The sequence below is a fragment of the Balaenoptera acutorostrata genome, chromosome 13 (assembly GCF_949987535.1).
Source record: "Balaenoptera acutorostrata chromosome 13, mBalAcu1.1, whole genome shotgun sequence".
Taxonomy (NCBI): domain Eukaryota; kingdom Metazoa; phylum Chordata; class Mammalia; order Artiodactyla; family Balaenopteridae; genus Balaenoptera; species Balaenoptera acutorostrata.
Window position 1 is genome coordinate 57,206,863 of NC_080076.1, and position 22,258 is coordinate 57,229,120.

Below are 22,258 nucleotides of genomic sequence, written 5' to 3' on the forward strand. Positions count from 1 at the left end.
CAAATGTTGACTTTGAGGTGAGGAAAATTATTAGAAAATTATTAGAGTAACTTGCTCAAGCAGCAGAACCAGGATTCAAACTCATGTTAGTCAATCTGAAAAGCTAAAGCTTTCCATTATTCCTTGCTGCTTAGTTTCATTAAATGATGGACATTATACTAAAGCATTAAGACTAGTAAGAATTGCAGGCTGCAGCAATTACCTTTCCAATGGTTCAGAAAAGCAACACTACCTCAACATAAAACTGAGAGTGTCTACCAACTATCAAGGGAATTCTAACCATCTCTCTGACTGCTTTCTGCGCTCTTGGCTTTAGAGCCAGCAAGGGATAGAACCCTGACAGGACAATAAAGCACCTAGCAGAACTAGGCCTTACATGCACCATCAGTCTTCATTCTGCTGAGGGCAGTGATGGGATAACAACCCGGTTAGTAAGGGGAACCTAAAAAATGGCGAAGAGGAAAGGCTGAGGTAATGTAAGACTAATCTGCACGGGTGCACTGGGTGGTCACGCGGCTCCGTCTCCACTTCAACAGCGTTTTAACATAACAGACCCTTTTCCAACCACCAACCACCCTCCAGACTCCTTTCCAGTTGCGACCTCCGGGACCAGGCAACACCGCTTTTGCTGTCAGCTCCTTAGTGCCACCCACGATGACCTCCCAGATTCGTGAGAATTATTCCACCCAAGTGGAGGGTGTGGTCACCCGCCTGGTGGACCTGCATCCGCGGGCCTGCTACACCTACCTCTCTCTGGGCTTCTGCTCCGAGTGCCACAACACGGCTCTGGAGGGCCAGGGCCCTGCCTCCTTCAGCGGGTTGGCCCAGCACCTCTCCAAGATGCAAAACCAGCGTGGCAGCAGCACCCTCTTCCGGGACACGCCAAAGCCGCCCCAAGATGAGTGGGGCAAAGCCCTGGACGCCACAGAAGCTGCCATGGGCCTGGAGAAGAACCTGAACCAGGCCCTTTTGGATTTGCATGCCCTGGGTTCTGCCCATACAGACCATCTCTGTGCCTTCCTGCGGAGCCACCTCCTGGATGAGGAGGTGAGACTCAAGACCACCTGACCAACCTCCTCAGGCTGGCCAGCCCCCAGCCAGGGCTGGGCAAGTACTTAGGACCAGTAGCCTTCAAGCCCAGCGGCCCTTGAGGGCCTGTCTCCACCTCCTGGTCTCAGGGTCTCTGCCTGAGCCTCTCCCTGCTGCCACTAGGCAGCTATGTAACTGCCTGGAGCCCTCTCCCAAGCTACGGACCAATTGGAAACAATAAAGCTTTCTGTAGCAAAAAAAAAAAAAAATCTATTCTCTATTTCATAAATTCTGCTATATGATTTTAGAATATTAATTAAAATAACATATATCTGATTTAATTTCCAAATTTCCAGACTATTCAAATACCATCAATACATTCAACCCTTTTGTCAATTTCACAGAAGTCGTAACTATTTTACAAAAACATACCAGCAAGAGGTGGCTTATGTGAGTGAAGCGTACAGGGCACACTGACAATTAACTTGTGATCTGGAATGGGGAGCTCTTTTACATCTGCATTCCTATTAAAACAGAACAACAACATAAATTATATTTTAAAGGACAATTTTTTACATATAAGCCACAGTTGCCTTGATTTTTTTTCACCTTTCCAATAGTATCTGAATTTATAATAAATTTAAGGATAGAAATAATGGAAATCAACAACCTAAGTATTAAGAAATTTCAGATAGTTTCCTTTTCTACAATAATGACTCTTACACATTAGATAAAGCAAAAGATAATATAAATTTTCATGTGCCATACCATTCACACTTTTCTCATCTCGGCCATTTCCAGATTTTCAAATATGTAAAAATTAACAAAAACTAATGATCACTGTGTTAATAACTTTTAAAAGCCTTAAAATTAATACATTTATACAATTTTGAAAAATCACCTTTCCTACCTTAATGGTAAAGCAGCTTTTTCTCGAACTCTTCCCAGTATAAGACCTTCGTAAGGCTTTTTGTGTGGAGAATCTAATGGGAACACAAACTCTCCTGAACTGGTGATCTGATAAAAAGGAGTCAAAAACAAAAACAACCCATACATCTGTAAATATCCAGGAAAAGGATTGGGGTTTTTTTCCTACCACTATACAATTTCCACCAAAGAAAAAGAAGTATTAAACCTCAAGGCTACTGCAGTCCAATAAAAATATAATGTGGGCCACAAATTTAAGCCACACATGTAATTTAGATTTTCTAGTACCAACATTTAAAAAAGCAAAAAGAAAGAGGCAAAATTAATTTTAATTGTATTTTAAGTTTTAAATAATTTTTAATTATTTTTAATTTAACCTAACATATCTAAAATATTACCATTTCAATATGTAATCAATTCAAAAAATTATTGAGGTATGTTATATTCTTTCTTTCATACTAAGTCTTTTAAATCCAAAACACTTATATTTTACATTTAGCACATCTCAATTTGGACTAGTCACATTTCAAGTGCTGAAGAGCTACATACTGCTAGTGACTACCATAATGGACAAGGCAGCTATGAAGGACTAAAAAATTTTAAATATCATTTTATCATCTTGCACACAAAAACCTCTATTTTTCATTAAAATTTATTATTGGAAACCATGCCATCATTAATTCATTTATTTGTTCAAATAACATTTACCTATTACTGGCAATGTGACTAAGTCGATTACAATAAAGTATTTTCCTTTACTTATAGGAAACAATGTCATTAAATACTGTCAGAGCTAAAATTAATAATGAAAGAAGCTCAGGGATTGATGAGATAGATAATACGTGGTCCAATTTCTTGGCATTATAAATCCAGAAATTCGATCTTATCATTTCATCCTGGAGTGATCAGACTCCCAAAGACTCACTTTAGCTAATCAAACTCAAAACACAATTTATAATAATAATATCAATTCATTAATTAAGCATGGAAGAAAATATTTTCACTATCAGAATATTCATATCTATTCTCTGTGGAAACCTTTACCCTATGTCGAGGTACCTAAAAAACCAAATCAGTAAAGTCCTTTTATCACCTCTAGGGCCCATGAGAAACAGCATCTATTCCACACAGCACTGTATAAACACTGGCAAATTCTTATTCTTTGGACATCCTTTATACTCAACGCAGATCACTCCTTCTGATATAACAATATGTTCAATTACCTAATAAGTATTTCGTAAAACATATTTTTGTTTTAAGCTATAGTCATATCATACCATCTCATAGAACTGATTACTACCAGAAATGAACAGTGTTAGTTTTCATGTATTAACATTTTACTGGTTTTGATTTCAGAAGGTAACCTTTTTGTGACTTTGGCCCCAGTCACTGATTATAAAAGAACTGCCATAATAGACAGAGTGGAAGGGAGTTTTATATTCCTGTTATGGTCCTATAGCAAATCAACCAAAGCTAAGCCCAAAGCACAGCTGTAAAAGCAAAGACACAACTGTAAGTGTTTGTTTGCCAAGTCTCACAAAATAGGTGCAAATAAATAATGTACACAGCTTTTAGAAGATATTCCAGTACACTACAAAGTACACAAAGCACATAAAAATAGAACCTGTGTCTAAATGAATATACAGTTATATAAATATTATATAAATGTTAAACATTCAACCCATAATAACCTGGTTTACCTTTTTAAAATTTAGGAGGGCTTTTGTGGAATTCACCTGGTAGACAATGTATCTTTAAAAGGATGTCCAATGCACTCTGAACTGATGCCTTATATTTTTGTATTTTTTGGTATTTTTATACCAAGCAAAGATATTAAAGATCATTCAACCAATACAAGAGTTGGAATCATTTCTTTCAAAAACAGGCACTGAGGAACTAAGTTAAGATTTAAAGTATAAAAGGTCCTTGCTTCTAGCATTTTCCCAACTCTTCCACGGTAGGTTTCTTTGGTATCTCCCTCTCATTCCCAGAAACATAAGAAAAAAAGAAAGAAGGAAGGAAGGAAGGGAGGGAGGGAGGAAGGAGAAGAAAAAAGAAAGAAGGACAGAAGTCACAAAGGGCAGCTGAAATTTTGGATGAGTAAAGAGGAAGAAGATGAACAGTAAGACAATTTCTATGTTTAGTGATGGACAAATCCCCCAAAGTTTTTGTTTGTTGTTTCTTAAACTACAGACATCAGAGCTTTTTAAAATGTCATCCTGATATCTCCGAGTGATTTCTGAAGGCCAGCAGTTTGGGATTCTACTACAAAAATATACAGAACAAATAGGTAAAAAGTCTTGAGAATAAGAAGACAAAGGTATTTAGCAGCAAAGTAAACATTTTAATTAGACCATGTTGAAGGAGTAGAGCGGTGACATGTTACGCATTAAAAAGTAGATGCTACCTTTATGTGACTTGTATGTCACACCTTATTAACAAATAAAGTTAACAAATACGTTAACTTCTAAACTTACTTTTACCCAGTGCCATTCAGCAACTATCTCCACAGACCAAGAAGGGTAAAGCTCTTCCTTAACAAAACGTAGGTGCTTCTGTCTATTCGTCACCCAAGTAACAACAAGACAGTTTGGAGCAGCCAGCTTAGGGATAGGTATCTGCTTTATTTGCAGTGGTGATAAATAACTATATCTAAAAATAAACAGAAAAAAATATCAGCAAAATTTGCTGCAAAAAAGAAAAATAAGCAGGGAGAAGACCTGTATAACATTGACTCCACAAACACAAAGCTCCTATATTTATTTGTGCAACTAAATATGAAGCCACACTGACACCCAGTGGACACATTATTACACGCAAGTCAGAAATAATATTTTTAGTTTTTACTAATTTAAAATGATGAAGCCATATTTCCTTATCATTTCTAAATGTATTACATTTCAGTAATTTTACTAATATTTTCTATATGCTTTTCTAACATTCAAAATTAAGCAAATATTATGGTTTGATAATCTGTACATTACAAAGGGACCCCATTAACAGTCTTGAAACTACTGTCTCAATATCCCACCAACATCTTCAATCTATCATCCTGTTTCTTTCATCCTCCCCAATCAGTTCTACTGGGCTCTCTGAAACTCTCATGCTTTCATTACAAAAAGAAATTCTACAGTCTTGCACCTCCTGGTCATTAGTAGTATGAAGTCTAGTTTCTCTTGCTAAAACACTACTTGCTCTACAATACCCCATCAAACCAATGTGGCCCTTTCTCCAGCACCCAACACACACAACAGAGAGAGGTGAGGTCAGTATTCTCCTAGCTCCCCTATTGCCAGTTCCAGGCTATCAGTCATCTACCTCTGTGTAAAATCCCCTTCTCTTTGAGAAGTACGCTATCTAGCCTCCAATGTTCCTTATCGAACCTATTACATCCTCACTCTCCATATTCAAAGAGGATTTAAGTTCTGAGATCCTTCTACCTCACCAACATAAATCTTGCCAGTATCCTGGGCAATTTCAAAGCACAAGCTAAATAATGTACACACTCACCTATTCTTCCCCTAAATAAATACAGTTGCATTCACCCCACTTCAATAATCCATTTGAGTGGCCAAAACCTGGACCTTGGCATCACTCACACTTGCTCCATTTCTGAAACCATATACACTGATCTCTGGCCATTACTTTTTTTTTTTTTTTTTTACATCTTTATTGGAGTATAATTGCTTTACAATGTTCTGTTAGTTTCTGCTGTACAACAAAGTGAATCAGCTATATGTATACATATATCCCCATATCCCCTCCCTCTTGAGCCTCCCTCCCATCCTCCTTATCCCACCCCTCTAGGTCGTCACAAAGCACCAAGCTGATCTCCCTGTGCTACGCGGCTGCTTCCCACTAGCTATCTATTTTACATTTGGTAGTGTATGTGTATGTCAATGCTACTCTCTCACTTCATCCCAGCTTCCCCTTCCCTCACCCCCGTGTCCTCAAGTCCGTTCTCTATGCTGCGTCTTTATTCCTGCCCTGCCACTAGGTTCATCAGTACCGTTTTTCTAGATTCCATATACATGCATTAGCATATGGTATTTGTTTTTCTCTTTCTGACTTACTTCACTCTGTATGACAGACTCTAGGTCCATCCACCTCATTACAAATAACTCAATTTTGTTCCTTTTTATGGCTGAGTAATATTCCATTGTATATATGTACCATATCTTCTTTATCCATTCATCTGTTGATGGACATTTCAGTTGCTTCCATGTCCTGGCAATTGTAAATAGTGCTGCAGTGAACATTGTGGTACATGTATCTTTTTGAATTAGGGTTTTCTCAGGGTATATGCCCAGTAGTGAGATTGCTGGGTCATATGGAAGTTCTATTTTTAGTTTTTTAAGGAACCTCCATATTTTTCTCCATAGTGGCTGTACCAATTTACATTCCCACCAACAGTGCAGGAGGGTTCCCTTTTCTCCACACCCTCTCCAGCATTTATTGTTTCTAGATTTTCTGATGATTGGCCATTACCTCTTCTCCGTCACCAATTCTTTGACTTTATCAAAGCATTCAGTCAGTGCCCCATTCCTCCACTTTACTGAGTCTATCAGTTTCTTCCTGCCCACACTTTCTCCTCTTCCTCACATACTACCAACCACCAATCACTTCACTGCCTTCTCACTAGCACCCCTAACTCCAATCTCCCCTTTACTCCTTCACCCCATAACTCCTGCAAACCTCCAATCTTAAATTCAATTCAATTTCAACACAATTCAATTCAATGGAAATTTTCATATGGAAAAAATCAGGTGGAGAAAAATGCTAAACTGAAGAATTGGCTCAATTAAGTCCATTCTCAGGTTCTCAAAACTACTCATCAATTCTTTTACTTATCCTTGGTCAACTACTACAAACCTTCATCTCTTTTCAAGTCTCTTGCCCAAACTCACTCTTGGCAGATGAAGTTAACTCATGTATCAATTTAAAAAAAAAAAAGCCATCAGACTGCTTCAACTACCTAACCCTCTCCCGCCTGGTTATACACTTTCACTTACCCATTGCTATACATTTCCTCTTAAAGGATAGCATGGCTTCATATATTTAAAGCATATCCCTCCAGCTGTGTTCTCTTATTCCCATCTTCTAGTCTATTAGTGATGCTATTTACTCCCCTCCTTCTGTATTTTCAACCTCTCTAGTAGTTCCTTACCATCAGCCTATAAATATGCTTACACTATACACTTTTACTTTCTTTTCTTTTCTTTTTTTTGGTTAGTTTTTCTATATACTATATACTTTTAAAGGAAAAAAGAGAGAAGACTTGGGTGGGGGGAGGGTGGAGAAGAGGGAGAAAGAAAAGAAGAGAAGAAAAAATAACAGAAAAGAAAAAAGGGAGAAATACCCTCAGTTAGGTCTCCTGTCTACAGCTAAGCTAAGGACTGGCCTATCCAGATAATGCATAGTAATCTCCTTTTCTTAGCAGCCTTAATTCCATTTGGAATTTTAATTCCCCTTTTCCATGTAACCTAACATATTCACAAGTTCCAGGGATTAGGACAAGGACATGGAGGTGGGTGTGGGGGCGGGGGGACAATAGTATTCTACCTACCACAGATGCTAAAAACTGGTAACAAGATATTTACATATATCACAGTATCTCCCTACATGACTAATAAAAGAAAAATAGAAAATTAAAAAGGAAAATTAATTACCTATTTTGATAATTACATTATGATTATATAAGAAAATATTAATATCTTTGTTTTCAAGAAATACAGAATAAAATACTCCAGAGTAACTTACTTCTTCCTAAATAATTTATTCTCAAACAGTTCAGAAAAAAATTATATATATACATAGATATCTACACACATGCACAAATACACACATATAGAGAATAGCTACAGGAATTCTTTGTATGATCCTTGAAACTTTAAGAGAAAAAAGTCCAATTATTGTTACAGCTCATAAACAAAAAGCATAAGAAAACAAGATAATTGCGGAGAAGGAATTTCATATGAAGTTTAAGTCAAGGTAATAGGAACTGTTCAGTCTAGAAAATCAAAGAGTGAGAGGAAATACAACTGAAGACATTCACTAGAACTAGAGGGAAAAATTTAGTTTTTTAAAAAGCTATTAAAAGGAAATGTCATCTTACTAACTAATTGAACTTATCACTCTAAAAGGTTACATAAACTAAATGGTGGCATAAATAAAAACAAATTTCAGAATGAAGTAGACCAATTCATTCATAGCAGTATTAAGGAATACTATTTTTTGGCACATATTTCTAAACTTTAGAATTTGATATCAAAGGAGGCAAAAATGTTGCCTTTTGGTGTTATAGAAACATCCCTGAACTGGACAGTTAGTAACCTTAATCATTAATAAATATATTACTTTTAACATTCTTAACCTACACCTACATATAGTTCTAGTTCAAGAGAATTACCTACTTAAGGGAATTAAAATCTTGAAACGAAAGTGTTTTAGTAGTTTCAGACAATCTATTATCATAAAGTAATGCTTTTAGCATATGTAACTAGAATGTACAAAGGACCATAGCTTTGAGAAAGCATATCTAATAGATAAATTATTTATACTTACCTGTTACTTCTTTTAACTGATTTGTTCTGCCATGGTGGATCTATCACAATTACATCATATGTTTTCTTACCTGAAAACAAAGAGACAATTTCAGAAAATATCTTCTATATGCATCACTTTAAAAACTAAACATGTTCTGAGACTTCCCTGGCGGTACAGTGGTTGGGACTCTGCACTTCCACTAAAGGGGGTATGGGTTCCATCCCTAGTTGGGGAACTAAGATCCCACATGCCACATGGCCAAAAGAAAAAAAAAAAAACTAAACATGTTCTTCAACAATGAAGTGCATTCACTACAGACACAAATATACTGGAATGCAAGAAAAGGATTTGTGGCATTTATTCAAATAATTTATCTAAAAAAATTAAGAGATTCCCCTTATAATTTAGTACCTCTTGGATTTTAACATAATTTCACCTATTGCAGAGACTTCCTAAAAATAACTACAGCTCCCTTAACTAGACATCAATGATTTATAAATGTCCTATAAGTCTTGGTAGCCATATTAACATGGTCCTTTCAAGCCTAGATAGGGTAGGTGTGGTTTTTTTGCTTTTGTTTTTCAACTTTTTACATGAAATAAAACTTGTCTTTTAACTGATATAATGACCACAACAAAATGTCCCCAATTGTCTACTAGTGTCCTTTTCTCTGGACCAGGATCACACATTGCATTCAGTTGCCACGTCTCCTAAATTTCCTCCACTCTGGAAAAGTTCCTCAGTCTTTCTTTGTCTTTTATGACCTTGATACTTTTGAAGACTACTGGCTAGTCATTTTATAGAATGTCCCTTTGGTATTTCCTCGTGATTAAATTTAGGTTCTTTATTTTTGGCAAGAGTACCACCATGCCCTTATCAGAGCAACATTATTAGGAAACACAGTGTCAAAATGTCTCATTATTAGTGATACTACCTTTGATCATTTGGTTAAAATGCTGTCAGCCAGGTTTCTCCAGTTTTACCTTTGTAATTAATAAGTATTTTGCAGGGAGATATTTTAAGACTGTGCAAATATCCTGCATCTCATCTTTTCATCCACTATTTTGACACCCAAATACTATGATATGTGCCAAATGGAAATTTTCTAGTTACATCATTCTACCTACATTTATTAATTGGAATTTTACTGTGAGGAAGAGCTGTCCCTTTTCCTTTTATAAACAGAGGTATATTTTTGTAAATGTACAATCTCATAAGTGATCAAAAGAATGCAAATTAAAATAAGGAAGTGATGGTTTTTAAACTATTAGAGTAACAAAGATCAAAAAGAATGGGGAAAAAAATGTTCAAATATAGCATGATTTTCTCATTAATTTGTTATCTTGTCATTTACCCTGAATAATTTATGACACTGTGACATGAATAACCAATCATTTATAAGACGGTTTGAAAGTAATTAAAAGAAGCTTTTCATTAATAAGCTATGTTATGTTAATAATGTAAAATTTTGCTAAAAAATGTCCAAATAACATTAAACAGCAGATTAAATTCAATTTGATCAATATACCTCTCATCTACATCATCCCTTAGAATATTATAATAGTTATAATTTGTTAGAAATATATAAATCACTGAGCTAAGCTCATGATGCAGATTATCTCATCTAATCCCCAAAATTACCCTTGGAAGTAGGTATTATCATATCCATTTTACAGACTAGGAAACTGAGGCTCAGTTTTGTGAAGTGCCTAAAGACTCATAGTTAAGCTTCAGAATCTAAATTCAAATTCAGGTGTATATGACTCTGGACTTAAATATCTAAATTTTTAACTTTATATAGGAAAATATTTTGAGAAACTTTAGACAATAAACTTGAACAGTAGCTTAAAATGTAACCTAAAAGGCTAGGAATGGTTTGGGAATTAACATTCATATATGAAGTGTTTCTACTTTGCTATGAATAAAAGCTAAATAAAGTTATTTGGTCACCCCCAACTGTACCCTGAATTCATAAGTACAGAACAGTAAATATGTTTACTCTCTTGGGGACTAGTTAAGTTTTTGACCCTTTGTTTGTAATAAGAATTTTTTTAATTTTTAAGACAGAAATCAGCACTTTAAAATTGAATTTAAAAGAAAAAATACACTGAGAAAATTAAGTGTTTACCCTATCACAAAATGCTGGTACTCATTCAACATTCAGACTTGTTCTTGACTTCTGAGGCCACAAAAAAATTATCTTTTTCTAATAATAAACATAATAATTACTTACAGTTCAGAAGCGGGTGTATACAAGAAATGTCAGACAAAAGAAAACTGCTTCTTGGTGGCAGCAGGTATTTCTGTCCCATTAAAGTAATCATTTTTGTAAAGCTAGAGTTGTTATCAACAATCCGTGAAAATAAATACTGCTCTGTAACAGATATATCATCTTCCATCAATTGTAATGTCTGAAGTTCCATTTCATTCAGAGAAGGCAAATGCTTTGCCATTTCACATAATTCTGACAAATTGCAGGTATCCAGTGGTAAGATAATAGGCTCACTATACTTGTCCCGTTTTTCATAAAGTGGATGAAGAAAGCCACTTTTGAGACCTTCTTGGATTAACTGTGAAGATCCATCCAAAATCAGCCCCCTGATCTGTAAGAGAATTTTTTTAAGTACATTAAAAGGTCACTGACATTAAAACAATTTTCTAAATAATAAAGTTCCTACTACGCTTTGAATACTTCAACTCTTGGATTAAAATCAACATTCTTAATGCTTACAGGAAAATAACTTTATACTACAAAAAAAGTTAGAAAGTGTGAATATACCTTTGAAATGCTATTTCTTAACTGTGGAATGAAACAAATCTCATAAACTCACTGAAAATTAACTAACCAAACAATATATTGAATACGTAGAAAATGTATCCTTAAAACTTTATAAGATAAATTTGATAATATTTCTAAAAGAAAGTGGAATTTCTAATTTATAAAAAGAATTAAGGGAATTCCCTGGCAGTCCAGTGGTTAGGTCTCCACGCTTTCACTGCCAAGGGCACGGGTTCAATCCCTGGTCGAGGAACTAAGATCCCGCAAGCTGCACAGTGTGGCCAAAAAAAAAAAAAGAATTCAGTTTAAATCACATTTAATCTTAAATTTTTCTAGTAACTTAATTTTTTACATATTTATTTATTTATTTATTTACTTATTTGGCTGCACCGGGTCTTAGTTGCAGCACGCAGGATCTTCATTGCAGCATGTGAGATCTTTAGTTTGCAGCATGTGGGATCTAGTTGCCTGACCAGGGATTGAACCCAGGCCCCCCGCATTGGGAGCGTGGAGTCTTAGACACTGGACCACCAGGGAAGTCCCCCTAGTAATTTAATTTTAAAATAAATATACCTTTGATTTTATAAAATATAGCTTGAACTGTAAAAAAAAAAAAAAAGAAAAAAAGAAAAAACTTAACTCTATAAAACGAATATATATAAACAAAGGTTTTCAATAATACAAACAAAATAATTATAAAATTAAAAGCCAAGTTCTGCTTCTGGACAAGATGGAGTACCTTTAATCTGAAATTACTTTTAAAAAATTATTTTTAAAAAACGGTTTTCAGACCTTGGATGGATGTCAAGCAGTGTAGAACAGTAGTCCCTAAAAAAGGAGAAACCAGTTGCTCCAGCTTACTGCCTTGAGAAAGTTTCTAGGTAGCAGTACAGGAAAGAGACCCATTCAGAGTCCAATAGTCTCTCTGAGTTAAGGAGATAGAGCTGGGAGTCTGGAAAGGCCAAGGCAGCTAGAGTTTGTAGGGCAGGATACCAGAGAGGAGAGAGCTGCACGGACAGAGAGCTCTTGAGAGCTGCAGAGGGTCAAGTCTCCAGCTGAGTAGTGATCAGCACATGTATGTGATGAAATACCCAAGGTCAGGGAAAGAACCAGATAAAATGATCAGAGGGAGAAATCCCCAGAGTTCACACAGGGCTTGTGCAGCCCATTTTTAAAGATTAGGGAAAAAAAGTAGAAACGGATATTAAGGCACTCATTATAACCATATTCATATGTTCAAAAATGTAAAGAAAAAATGAACCTGTTAAGAAGAGATAGGGAAACTATAAGAAAAGACCAAATTGAGTGTCTAGAGATTAAAAACTACAATGCACAAGTGAAAAATACACTACACTGGAATTACAGCAGATTAGACACTGAAGAAGAAAAGGTTAATGCACTTGAAAACAACGAAATAAAAGCGCCCAAAATGAAGGCGACAGAAAAAATATTTGAGGAGATAACAGCCAAAAATTTCTAAATTTGCTGAAGACTGTGTATTCACAGATCCAAGAAGATCAACAAATGGAGGAGGAAGAGGAAGACGAGGAGGAGGAGGAAGACGAGGAGGAGAAAACTACATTAAGGAACATCACAATTAAATTGCTGAAAACGCTCAAAGCAGCCAGAGACTTCCACTTCCAACCAAGATGGAGTAACAGGGACAACAGCTTTCACGACACTGGGCATCAGGCAACAAAGGAGAGTGAAAGAAATCATATGACTGCCCCAGCTAACTGCCTGGAGATTTTCCAAGCCACAGGAAGAATCTGGGCAGAGTCTAGAAGAAATCCAGAGTTGAGGAGACAGAGCTGAGAATATGGGGAGGCCAAGACAGAGTACACAGGAGAGTATCAGAGAGGAAAGAGCTGTACAGAGAGAACTCTGTAGATCTGCAGGTAGTCACACTGGAGAAATTCCCCTAAATACTGATCACTCCAAGTGTGTGGGGGAACTATCCAAGGCCAAGCAAAGAACCACCCATGAGGACTAAAAGAAACAGTGTCTTGAGCTCTCACAGGGCCAAGAATAGTACCTGTTTCCAACACTCAGACCAGAAAACATCATGATTCATAGGGCAATTGGAGGACATTTCACCATGGGTCTCTCTGTGTGAGCAGAGGCACTGATAGCTTTTGTTCCAGAATAAATTTTCAAGGTGTTGGTCTGTAACCTCAAGAGCTTCCCAGGTGAAATCTGAAACTGGCCCCCGTACACAGAGGGCAAGGAGAGACCAAAGAAAAGAGGCAGACCACTCTAGATGGGAGGATGGCAGGTTTAACAACAAGAGAACTTAAAAACGAGGCTTGTCTTGGGAGGCTGCAAGACAAGTAGATCTCTGTACCTGTCACCCAGAATCCTAAAAGCTTATATAGAGTTCTTAACTGGGTTCAGTCACATACACAGTCCAGATCATCTCAACAACAGCCTACTCTCTCAAGGCTATGTCCTTGAAAACAGCTCCCACTGTGGGAACGGTGGGCAGAGTGTACAGTCCAAAGACAAAGGAGGGGTGAGGAGCCTCCAAGTGTCCAGGTCAACCAGTGGTCATATCCTCTCAATCAGTTCCTCCAACACAAGGATATTCATACAGCATGGAAGACGGAGATCATGTCTCCCTCCAAGCCAGAAGGCAGATCTGTTTGCTGTCCAGGTTAATAAAGGCTGACTCTGGGACAAAAAGTTGGACAGGTTTGTTTGCAACCCATTTTAAAAAACTGGGGTTCCCTAACCTTGGGGTTCTTTACCTATGAACCAAATCTACTGCATGCAGAGCATACACCGAGGCTCCCTGGCATCGTTCCCATGGAGTACAAGGGAAGTCTGTGAACAAAAAGCATATGCTTCCTGCTATGCAGGGAGCAATAAACTCCTTATTTTAATAAAATCTTAGGTCTAAATCTACTTTAATAAAATCTGAGATCTAAACTTGCTAACTTGTTAGCTTCCAAATAGAGTAAAATCTCAGACAGTTCATCCCAGTTCTTGACAGGGTTATTGGGTAGATAACAGATTTTGTGTCAGTAAAAAGGAATAATCAGCCTTAGTCTAAAAACATCATTCTAAACTCACCTAAGAAAAATCTACCCAGCAATTGATAGACCAATTAAACCAAAAATCTCTAAAGACGAAGAAGTTCTGAACAACACTACCAACTTAACCTGATATTCATAGAACACTGCATCCAACAACTATAGAATACATATTCAAAAATACATTAAAAATAGCACACAATACAGTCACAAAGATAATTCATATGCTGGACTATAAAGCAAGGCTCAATAAATTTAAAAGGATTGAAATCATCAGAGTATATTCTTATACCCCAACGGATTTAAGTTAGAAATCAATAACAAGAAGATATCAAGATAAACCCCAAATATCTGGGAATGAAACAGCAGACTTCTAAATAATTCATATAGGTCAAAGATAAAATCACAGAGGAAATTAGAAAATATTTTGAAGTGAATGAAAGTGAAAATACAAAATATCAAAATATGTGGAATGCAACTAAAGCAACGATTCAAGGCAAACTTATAGCTTTAAGTGCTTATATTAAAAAAAATCTAAATTCACTGACAAAACCTTCCACTTCAAGAACGTAGAAAAAGAGCAAAGTAAACCAAAAGGAAGAAAATAATAGAGAACAAATATCAACAAAATAGAAAATAGATAGACAGTAAAGAAAATTAACTAAGTTAAAAGCTGGTTCTTTGAATATACTTGACATCAATTCATGTGTCTGATAAGGGATTGATATCCAGAATATAAAAGAACTCCTAGGAATTCCCTGGCGGTCCAGTGGTTAGGACTCCAGGCTTTCGCTGCCAAGGGTGCAGGTTCGATCCCTGGTCAGGGAACTAAGATCCCAAAAGCCATGCAGCATGGCCAAAAAAAAGAACAAAACTCCTAAAACTCAATAACAACAACAAAAACCCAATTTAAAAATGAGCGAAGGACATGAATAGGGACATGAATAGACATTTCTCCAAAAAAGACATACAAACGGCCAACAGCACATAAAAATATGCTCAACATCATAAATCATCAGAAAAATGCAAATCAAAACCACAGTGAAACACCACTCACACCCATTAGGATGGCTGTTAAAAAAACAAAAACAGAAAATAAGTGCTGACATGGATATGGAGAAACTAGAAACCCTTATGCATTGCTGGTGGGAATGTAAAATGGTACAACCACTGTGGAAGACAATAAGGCAGTTCCTCAAAAAATTAGAATTATCATATGATACAATAATTCCACTTCTGGGTATATTCCCCAAAAAATTGAAAGCAGGGACTAGAACTGGTATTTGTACACTCATGTTCATAGCAGCATTATTCACAATAGCTAAAAAGTGGAAACATCCCAAATGTCCATTAACAAAAAAATAGATAAATAGGCACTTCCCTGTTGGGGGAAAAAAAAAATCATTCAGGAGATAAATAATGGTGACGGTTACAAAACAACATGAATGTACTCAGTACAACTGAATTGTACACCTAAAACTGGTTAAAGTGGTAAATTTTATTTTACGTATATTTTGCCACAGTAAAAAAAAAAAAAAAAGCTGGTTCTTTGAAAAAACAACAACAAAATAACAAGCCCCTAGCAAGAAAAGGAAAGAATACAAATCACCAACATCAGGAATGAAAAGGGGTATCACTTATCATCACAAATCCTACGGATATTAAAAGCATGATAAGAGAATACTATGAACAACTTCATGCCAATAAATTTGACAAGTTGGATGAAACAGACAAATTTCTTAGAAAATACAACTTGCCAAAATTGACATAAGCAAAAGCAGAAAATCTGAAAATCCCTGTTATCTATTAAAGAACCTTATATTGTTCCTAAAAACCTTCCCCAAAAGGAAACTCCAGGCCTAGATAATTTCACTGGTGAATTACTTCAAATATTCAAGGATGAAAAAACACTGATCCTATGAAAACTTCAACAAAGAATGTGTAGCAGATGGATGTATACGGATGTATAGCAAATGAAAAGATTCTCAACATTATTAGTCATTAAGGAAATGCAAGTTAAAACCTCAATAAAATACCACTACACATTTAAAAGAATTCCTAAAATCAAAACTCTGATGATATCAATGCTAGTGAGGATATGAAGCAAACAGAGCTCTCATACTTTGCTGGTGGGAAATGCAAAACAGTACAACTACTTTGGAAAGCAATTTGGCATTTTTTTATGGAGATAAATATAACATTAACCATCAAACCAAAAATACCATTCCAACATGGAAATTTAAAACTCTATTACAAACAACTCTTAAGCAAATCTCTAGAAAACCATGATATTTCAATGAAATTTCACATCATGACAATTACAGCACAACATATCAGAACCTACGGTATACTGCAGTGCCCTGAGAAAAAAAAATCATAACATTGAATACTTCCATCCAAAAAAAAAAAAGAAGAAAAAAAATGAACTAAGACAACTCAAACAGTCAAAAAAAGAAAAAAACAGAAGGAATAAATTAAAATGGATTAAAGCAGAAATAAGTTAGACATTTTTAAGGTAAATAATTTCAAAAACAACTAATAAATTAGGCAAACCATTAGCTAATCTATCAAGGAAAAGGGAGTAAATATACAACATAAATAGTGAAGGCAAAATAACCACAAATAGACTATGCATAAACAAATTTGAAAAATTAGATGAAATGGATAATATTCTAAGATAACATAATTTACCAAAATTGACTACAAAAGAATTTTTTTAAATCTAAAATTGATTTCCAAAGAGGAAAAAGGAAAAACTGTCAAAGAAGCATCCCCACAAAAAAGCAACATACTGAGATGAATGCAAAGGGGAGCTCTACCAAACTTTTAAAGAACAGATTACTCCAGAGAATTGGGGAGAAAAAAAGAAACACTTCCAACTTCCAACACTGAAATATGTAAACATCTGTATATAATTATATATATAAAACAAAAAAATTAAATACATCAGACCAATCTCACAACTGTCCCAAATAAAATATTAGCAAACAAAATCCAGCAGAACATTTAAAAAATAATACATCATGGTCATTTGGAATATATACTACAAATGTAAGGTGGTTACATATGATTAAAAATCAAAGGAAAATATTAGGAGAAAAATCATCCATTCAATCTCCATAGATGCTTAAAAAACATTTGATAAAATGCAGTAACTACATTTGATAATAACACTCAATAAATAAGAATACATGGTAACTTCTTTAACATGCTATTTCCAACTCAGCCCAAAACCCAGTGGAGAGGAAATCATCTCCTACAAAGTCAGGGACAAGGATAGGTAGTCTCACAAATGTAACTTAATATTGTATCATATTTTCCAGCCTATACAATTAGAGAAGATAAATAAATTAGAGATACAATAATTAGAGAGGTGTAAGTAAAACTATTAATATTTGCAAGAGTTATAATTATTACCTGAAAAATCAAGACATTCAATTTTTTTTAATTAATGCAAGATCTATATAAAGAAAATTTTATAGAAACTTAAACAAATGAAAAGACACATTTATGTTTTGGAGTAGGATCACAACATCTAAAGATGCTAATAGTAAATGTTTATAAATTTGATTGCCATAAAAATTCCAATAGGTTGTTTTTTCTAACCAGACACCAAAATTGATCCTAAAATTCATATGGGAAAATAAACAGAAAGCCCAGGAAAATTCTGTAAAAAGTAGCAATGAGAAGATGGCCCAGGGTAGGGGGTGGGGGGTGGAGGGTGGGGAATAACTACTACCAGATAAGATATTAAAACATATTCACATTATAAAATCTCAAAACAGATTGGCAAATAAATAGTGAGACAAACAAGTAAGACTTAAAGTCCAGAAATAAACTCAAATACTTATGTGAATTTAGTATATCAAGCATCTCATATAAGGAGGGGAAAACTGCATGAATAATGGTAGGACATATAGGTAGTCAATTGGATCCATACTTCACACTGTATACCAGGATAAAGTCTAAATGGATCAAGATATAAATTTGAAATAAAATCATAAATGTTCTAGAATAAAACACAGGAAATTATTTTAAAACCTTGAAGAAGGAATACTTCTCTAATTATGATTCCAAAATTCAGAAGTCATAAAAGAAAAACATGAATAAATTCAACTGAATGAAAATATAATATTGTCTGCATGGCAAAACCAAAACCAAAAAAATCATAATTAAAATTAAAATAACAAACTGGGAAAAATATGCTTGTAATTTACATGATAGACAAAGACCTAATTTCCCTAGCATATAAAGAGCTCCTATAAATCAGTAAGAAAAAGAGCAATCCAATTTTTTTAAGTATGCAAAGGAAACAAACAGTTCACATAAAGAAATACAAAAGAATTTTAAACATACAACACTTAACTACATTCATAATAAGAAATGCAAATTAAAGCCATACTAAAATACTATTTTTCAACTATTAGATTGGCAAACATCAAAATGATAATATACTGTAATGGTGAGGATGTGGGAAAACAGGCAAAATTATACATTTCTAGTGTGCTAATAAGATGATACAATCTCCATAGCAGCAATTTGGCAGTATTTATCAAAATGTTCAAACCCTCTGACCCAGAAATTTGACTTGTTGAAATTTATCCTGCAGATAGCACACATAAATATAGAAAATGACATGTGCATATTATACCTAAACGTCAGCAATTAAAGATTAAGTAAATATAAGTAGGAAAGACAATGAGATCTAAAACAATTTGTACCCTCTGTTTCCTCTCATTTCTTTAACTCCCAGATCTCATAACCTCTAAGTTCTAGAAATACATCCTTCATATTATTCACTTTCTTCTGCCACTATCTTAAGTTGTTTTACCTACTGACAATAGGCTTTTATAACTCAGAAATTTTCTGGATTTAACCAATATAGCATAAGTTTACTTATGTTAAATATGTAAATGAGAAGTATATGAGGTTTTAATAAAAATTGGTTTAAATTGTTCATTACAATAAAAGTAATGATAAATCACTCCACTGTTAAATTCTAACCTTGATCAAAATGATTGCTTGAGGGGCTTCCCTGGTGGCGCAGTGGTTGAGAGTCTGCCTGCCAATGCGGGGGACACGGGTTCGGGCCCTGGTCTGGGAAGATCCCACATGCCGCGGAGCGGCTGGGCCCGTGAGCCACAATTACTGAGCCTGCGCGTCTGGAGCCTGTGCTCCGCAACGGGGGAGGCCGCGATGGTGGGAGGCCCGCGCACCGCAAAGAGGAGTGGTCCCCACTTGCCGCAACTGGGGAGGGCCCTCGCACAGAAACGAAGACCCAACACAGCCATAAATAAATAAATAAATAAATAAATAAAAAGAACGTGAATTTCTAAAAAAAAAAAAAAAAAAAAAAAATGATTGCTTGAGGGACTTCCCTGGTGGTGCAATGCTTAAGAATTCGCCTGCCAATGCAGGGGACACGGGTTCAAGCCCTGGTCCGGGAAGATCCCGTATGCTGCAGAGCAACTAAGCCTGTGCGCCACAACTACTGAGCCAGTGCTCTAGAGCCCGTGAGCCACAACTACTGAGCCCGCAAGCCACAACTACTGAGCCCACGAGCCACAACTACTGAGCCTGCGAGCCACAACTACTGAAGCCCGCACGCCTAGAACCCGTGGCTCCACAACAAGAGAAGCCACCACAATGAGAAGCCTGTGCACCATAATGAAGAGTAGCTCCCGCTCGCCACAACTAGAGAAAGCCCGGCAGCAGCAATTAAGACCCAATGCAGCCAAAAATAAATATAAATAAATAAATCATAATTTTTTAAAAATGACTGCTTGATTTTTAAGAACATCCTTATTTACGTTGTCCATTTATTTATACTAGTTCACATTAACCTTCTAAAGTCATCAATGAATATTTTACCCCGTACCTTTGTATGGTATTCCATAGCATCCAATTCACCTTGATTGAAATCAACACATCTCTTACGCTTCTAAAGAGTAAATTACAGGGAAAAAAATTATGTGGCCATCCATCAAAATAATGATATTTTGAAATATATTAGTAATTCTTTTTTCTTTTTCGCATTTTCCATATTGTGTATCTCATTCTTTAAGAGGTAATAATTAACTACTGAGGTCGAAATAAGTGCAAAGAGTATGGACTAAGGAGGTAAGATTTCCCAGATAATAATAATTATTATTATTACTATTACTACAAACTTAATGGGTGATAAAAGGCCACGTAGGCGTTATCTACTATTAGTAAGAACTAGTACGACATAAAATGGCACTGACATCCATAGAACACAAGGAAACTGTGACACTGTATAAGAGTCACCAGTGTCATCTATCAGTTGATATATGGTATAATTATTCTGAACTTTCTTCACTTCTACAACAAAAAAAAATTGCAATGTACTTTTAATAGATCTTTATGTGTAATCTGAGGATTAGGTATAAGTAAGATATATTAACACTGTTCTACATCTAACAACTCCATAGCAAAGAACATGTAAGACTGCAATATAGAGCAGGGACTTTGTACTTTTCATTGCTGAAATCTCAGTGCCTACATGGTGGCAAACTCCTAGCCGGCTAACAACAAAAGCTCATTGGCTGAATAAATACATGGACTCTCTATTACTTTCCTTATTCTAATTCTCAACATGCTTTCTTATTTAGTATCTTTCTTCCCCACTCAATTGTAAGATCTAAAAAGGCAGAGGCTATATTTATCTTGTTTCATCACTCTTTGTACAACAGCACACAGAAAGATCTCAAACATTTATTGGGTGAATAATGAATGTAATTCCTATCTCTAACAAAGAAAATGTTAATATAATCTATCTGAAATGGACTTTGTATAATCACCTCTGAGCTCTTCAAATACATAAAAAGTATTCAAGCATAATTAATTTGACTCTATATGACACTCTCAAAACTTTTGATTGCACCAATGTGTATACAAAAATATATACTTTAAGAATATATATTTTCCATAGTAGCTGTCTAGTTTTATCACTAGAAACTTTTCAAAAATATCACCCTTCTTCCAAATTTATTATACAAGCTTATCCCCAAAGGATAAATCTCTAAAATTCCCCCTTTATACTGCTATATACTGCTTTAGAATTTTACAGAGAAAGAAACATATTTTTGAGCAAAAATAGGTGTAAAAACATGCAATTAATATGAAAACCTAGGCAGACAGGATTTCTTTTTTTGTTACTTAGTTTTGTTTGTTTAATTTACAGAGCATTCACTTTTGAATCAACTTTGCTTCTGAAATACGCAAATTTGGTCTTCTAAGAATGGCAGAATGTTAGCAAAAAGTTAAAAATCACTCTGGACATGCTAAAGTCTTATTATGCTTTATTGTCTATTCTTTATACTTAGTAAATCACAAGATATTTGAGATGCTGGAATAATAAATTTGTGTTCTTTGTAGAAAAATTTAAATTTCTTAAAATTTATTACCTTTCCATTAACAGAAATGGAGATTTCTTTCTTAACATCATTTACTAGATCTTCCTTTTCATTACTTTGTTGGCATTCTTTGTGAATAGCAGAAGTTATATAAGGTTTGGTGACATCAAACAGTTCAGATCGAAAAACATATTTTTGTATGAACATTTCACAATTTCCTCCATCATCATTTTCTGGCTTAGTGGTAGAAGCAATACAGGTAGCAGAGGCTCCAAAAGAGGACACAGAATCCATGTGAAGAGTATCAAGATGAACAGAAGTAGGCTCTTTTTTACTGCAACAAGGCTCATGATGATGGTGAAGTTCATAACTTATCTTGTTAATGAAAGAAAGATGATCCAGTAACCATCCTGGTGATAGCTCACGCACCACAGACATACTCTTCCTTTAAAACAAACAAACACCTCTGAGAATTAGACACTAGAAGTAAAACCCAACTTTGCAAATTAAGTTCTAAACTCAGACAGGAAAGGTGACGTGCCCAAAATTACAACTGGTTGATGGCACAA

The 22,258-nt window shown here is 35.3% G+C and overlaps 1 protein-coding gene across 3 annotated transcripts in view; it reads right to left on the bottom strand.

The window, feature by feature from the left end:
* The window catches only part of METTL4 (methyltransferase 4, N6-adenosine), a 32,748-nt gene that overhangs the window by 9,815 nt on the left and 675 nt on the right, over window positions 1-22,258 (bottom strand). For all 3 annotated transcript variants that reach the window (XM_007191597.2, XM_007191596.2, XM_057526486.1), the window contains exons 2-8: window positions 21,741-22,134; window positions 20,192-20,254; window positions 10,736-11,105; window positions 8,521-8,590; window positions 4,434-4,608; window positions 1,940-2,046; window positions 1,462-1,553 (exon numbers count right to left, since the gene is read on the bottom strand). In XM_007191597.2, coding sequence (XP_007191659.1) covers window positions 1,462-1,553; window positions 1,940-2,046; window positions 4,434-4,608; window positions 8,521-8,590; window positions 10,736-11,105; window positions 20,192-20,254; window positions 21,741-22,127 — 1,264 coding nt within the window. In that variant the 5' untranslated portion in view covers window positions 22,128-22,134. The remainder of the gene's footprint in view (window positions 1-1,461; window positions 1,554-1,939; window positions 2,047-4,433; window positions 4,609-8,520; window positions 8,591-10,735; window positions 11,106-20,191; window positions 20,255-21,740; window positions 22,135-22,258) is intronic.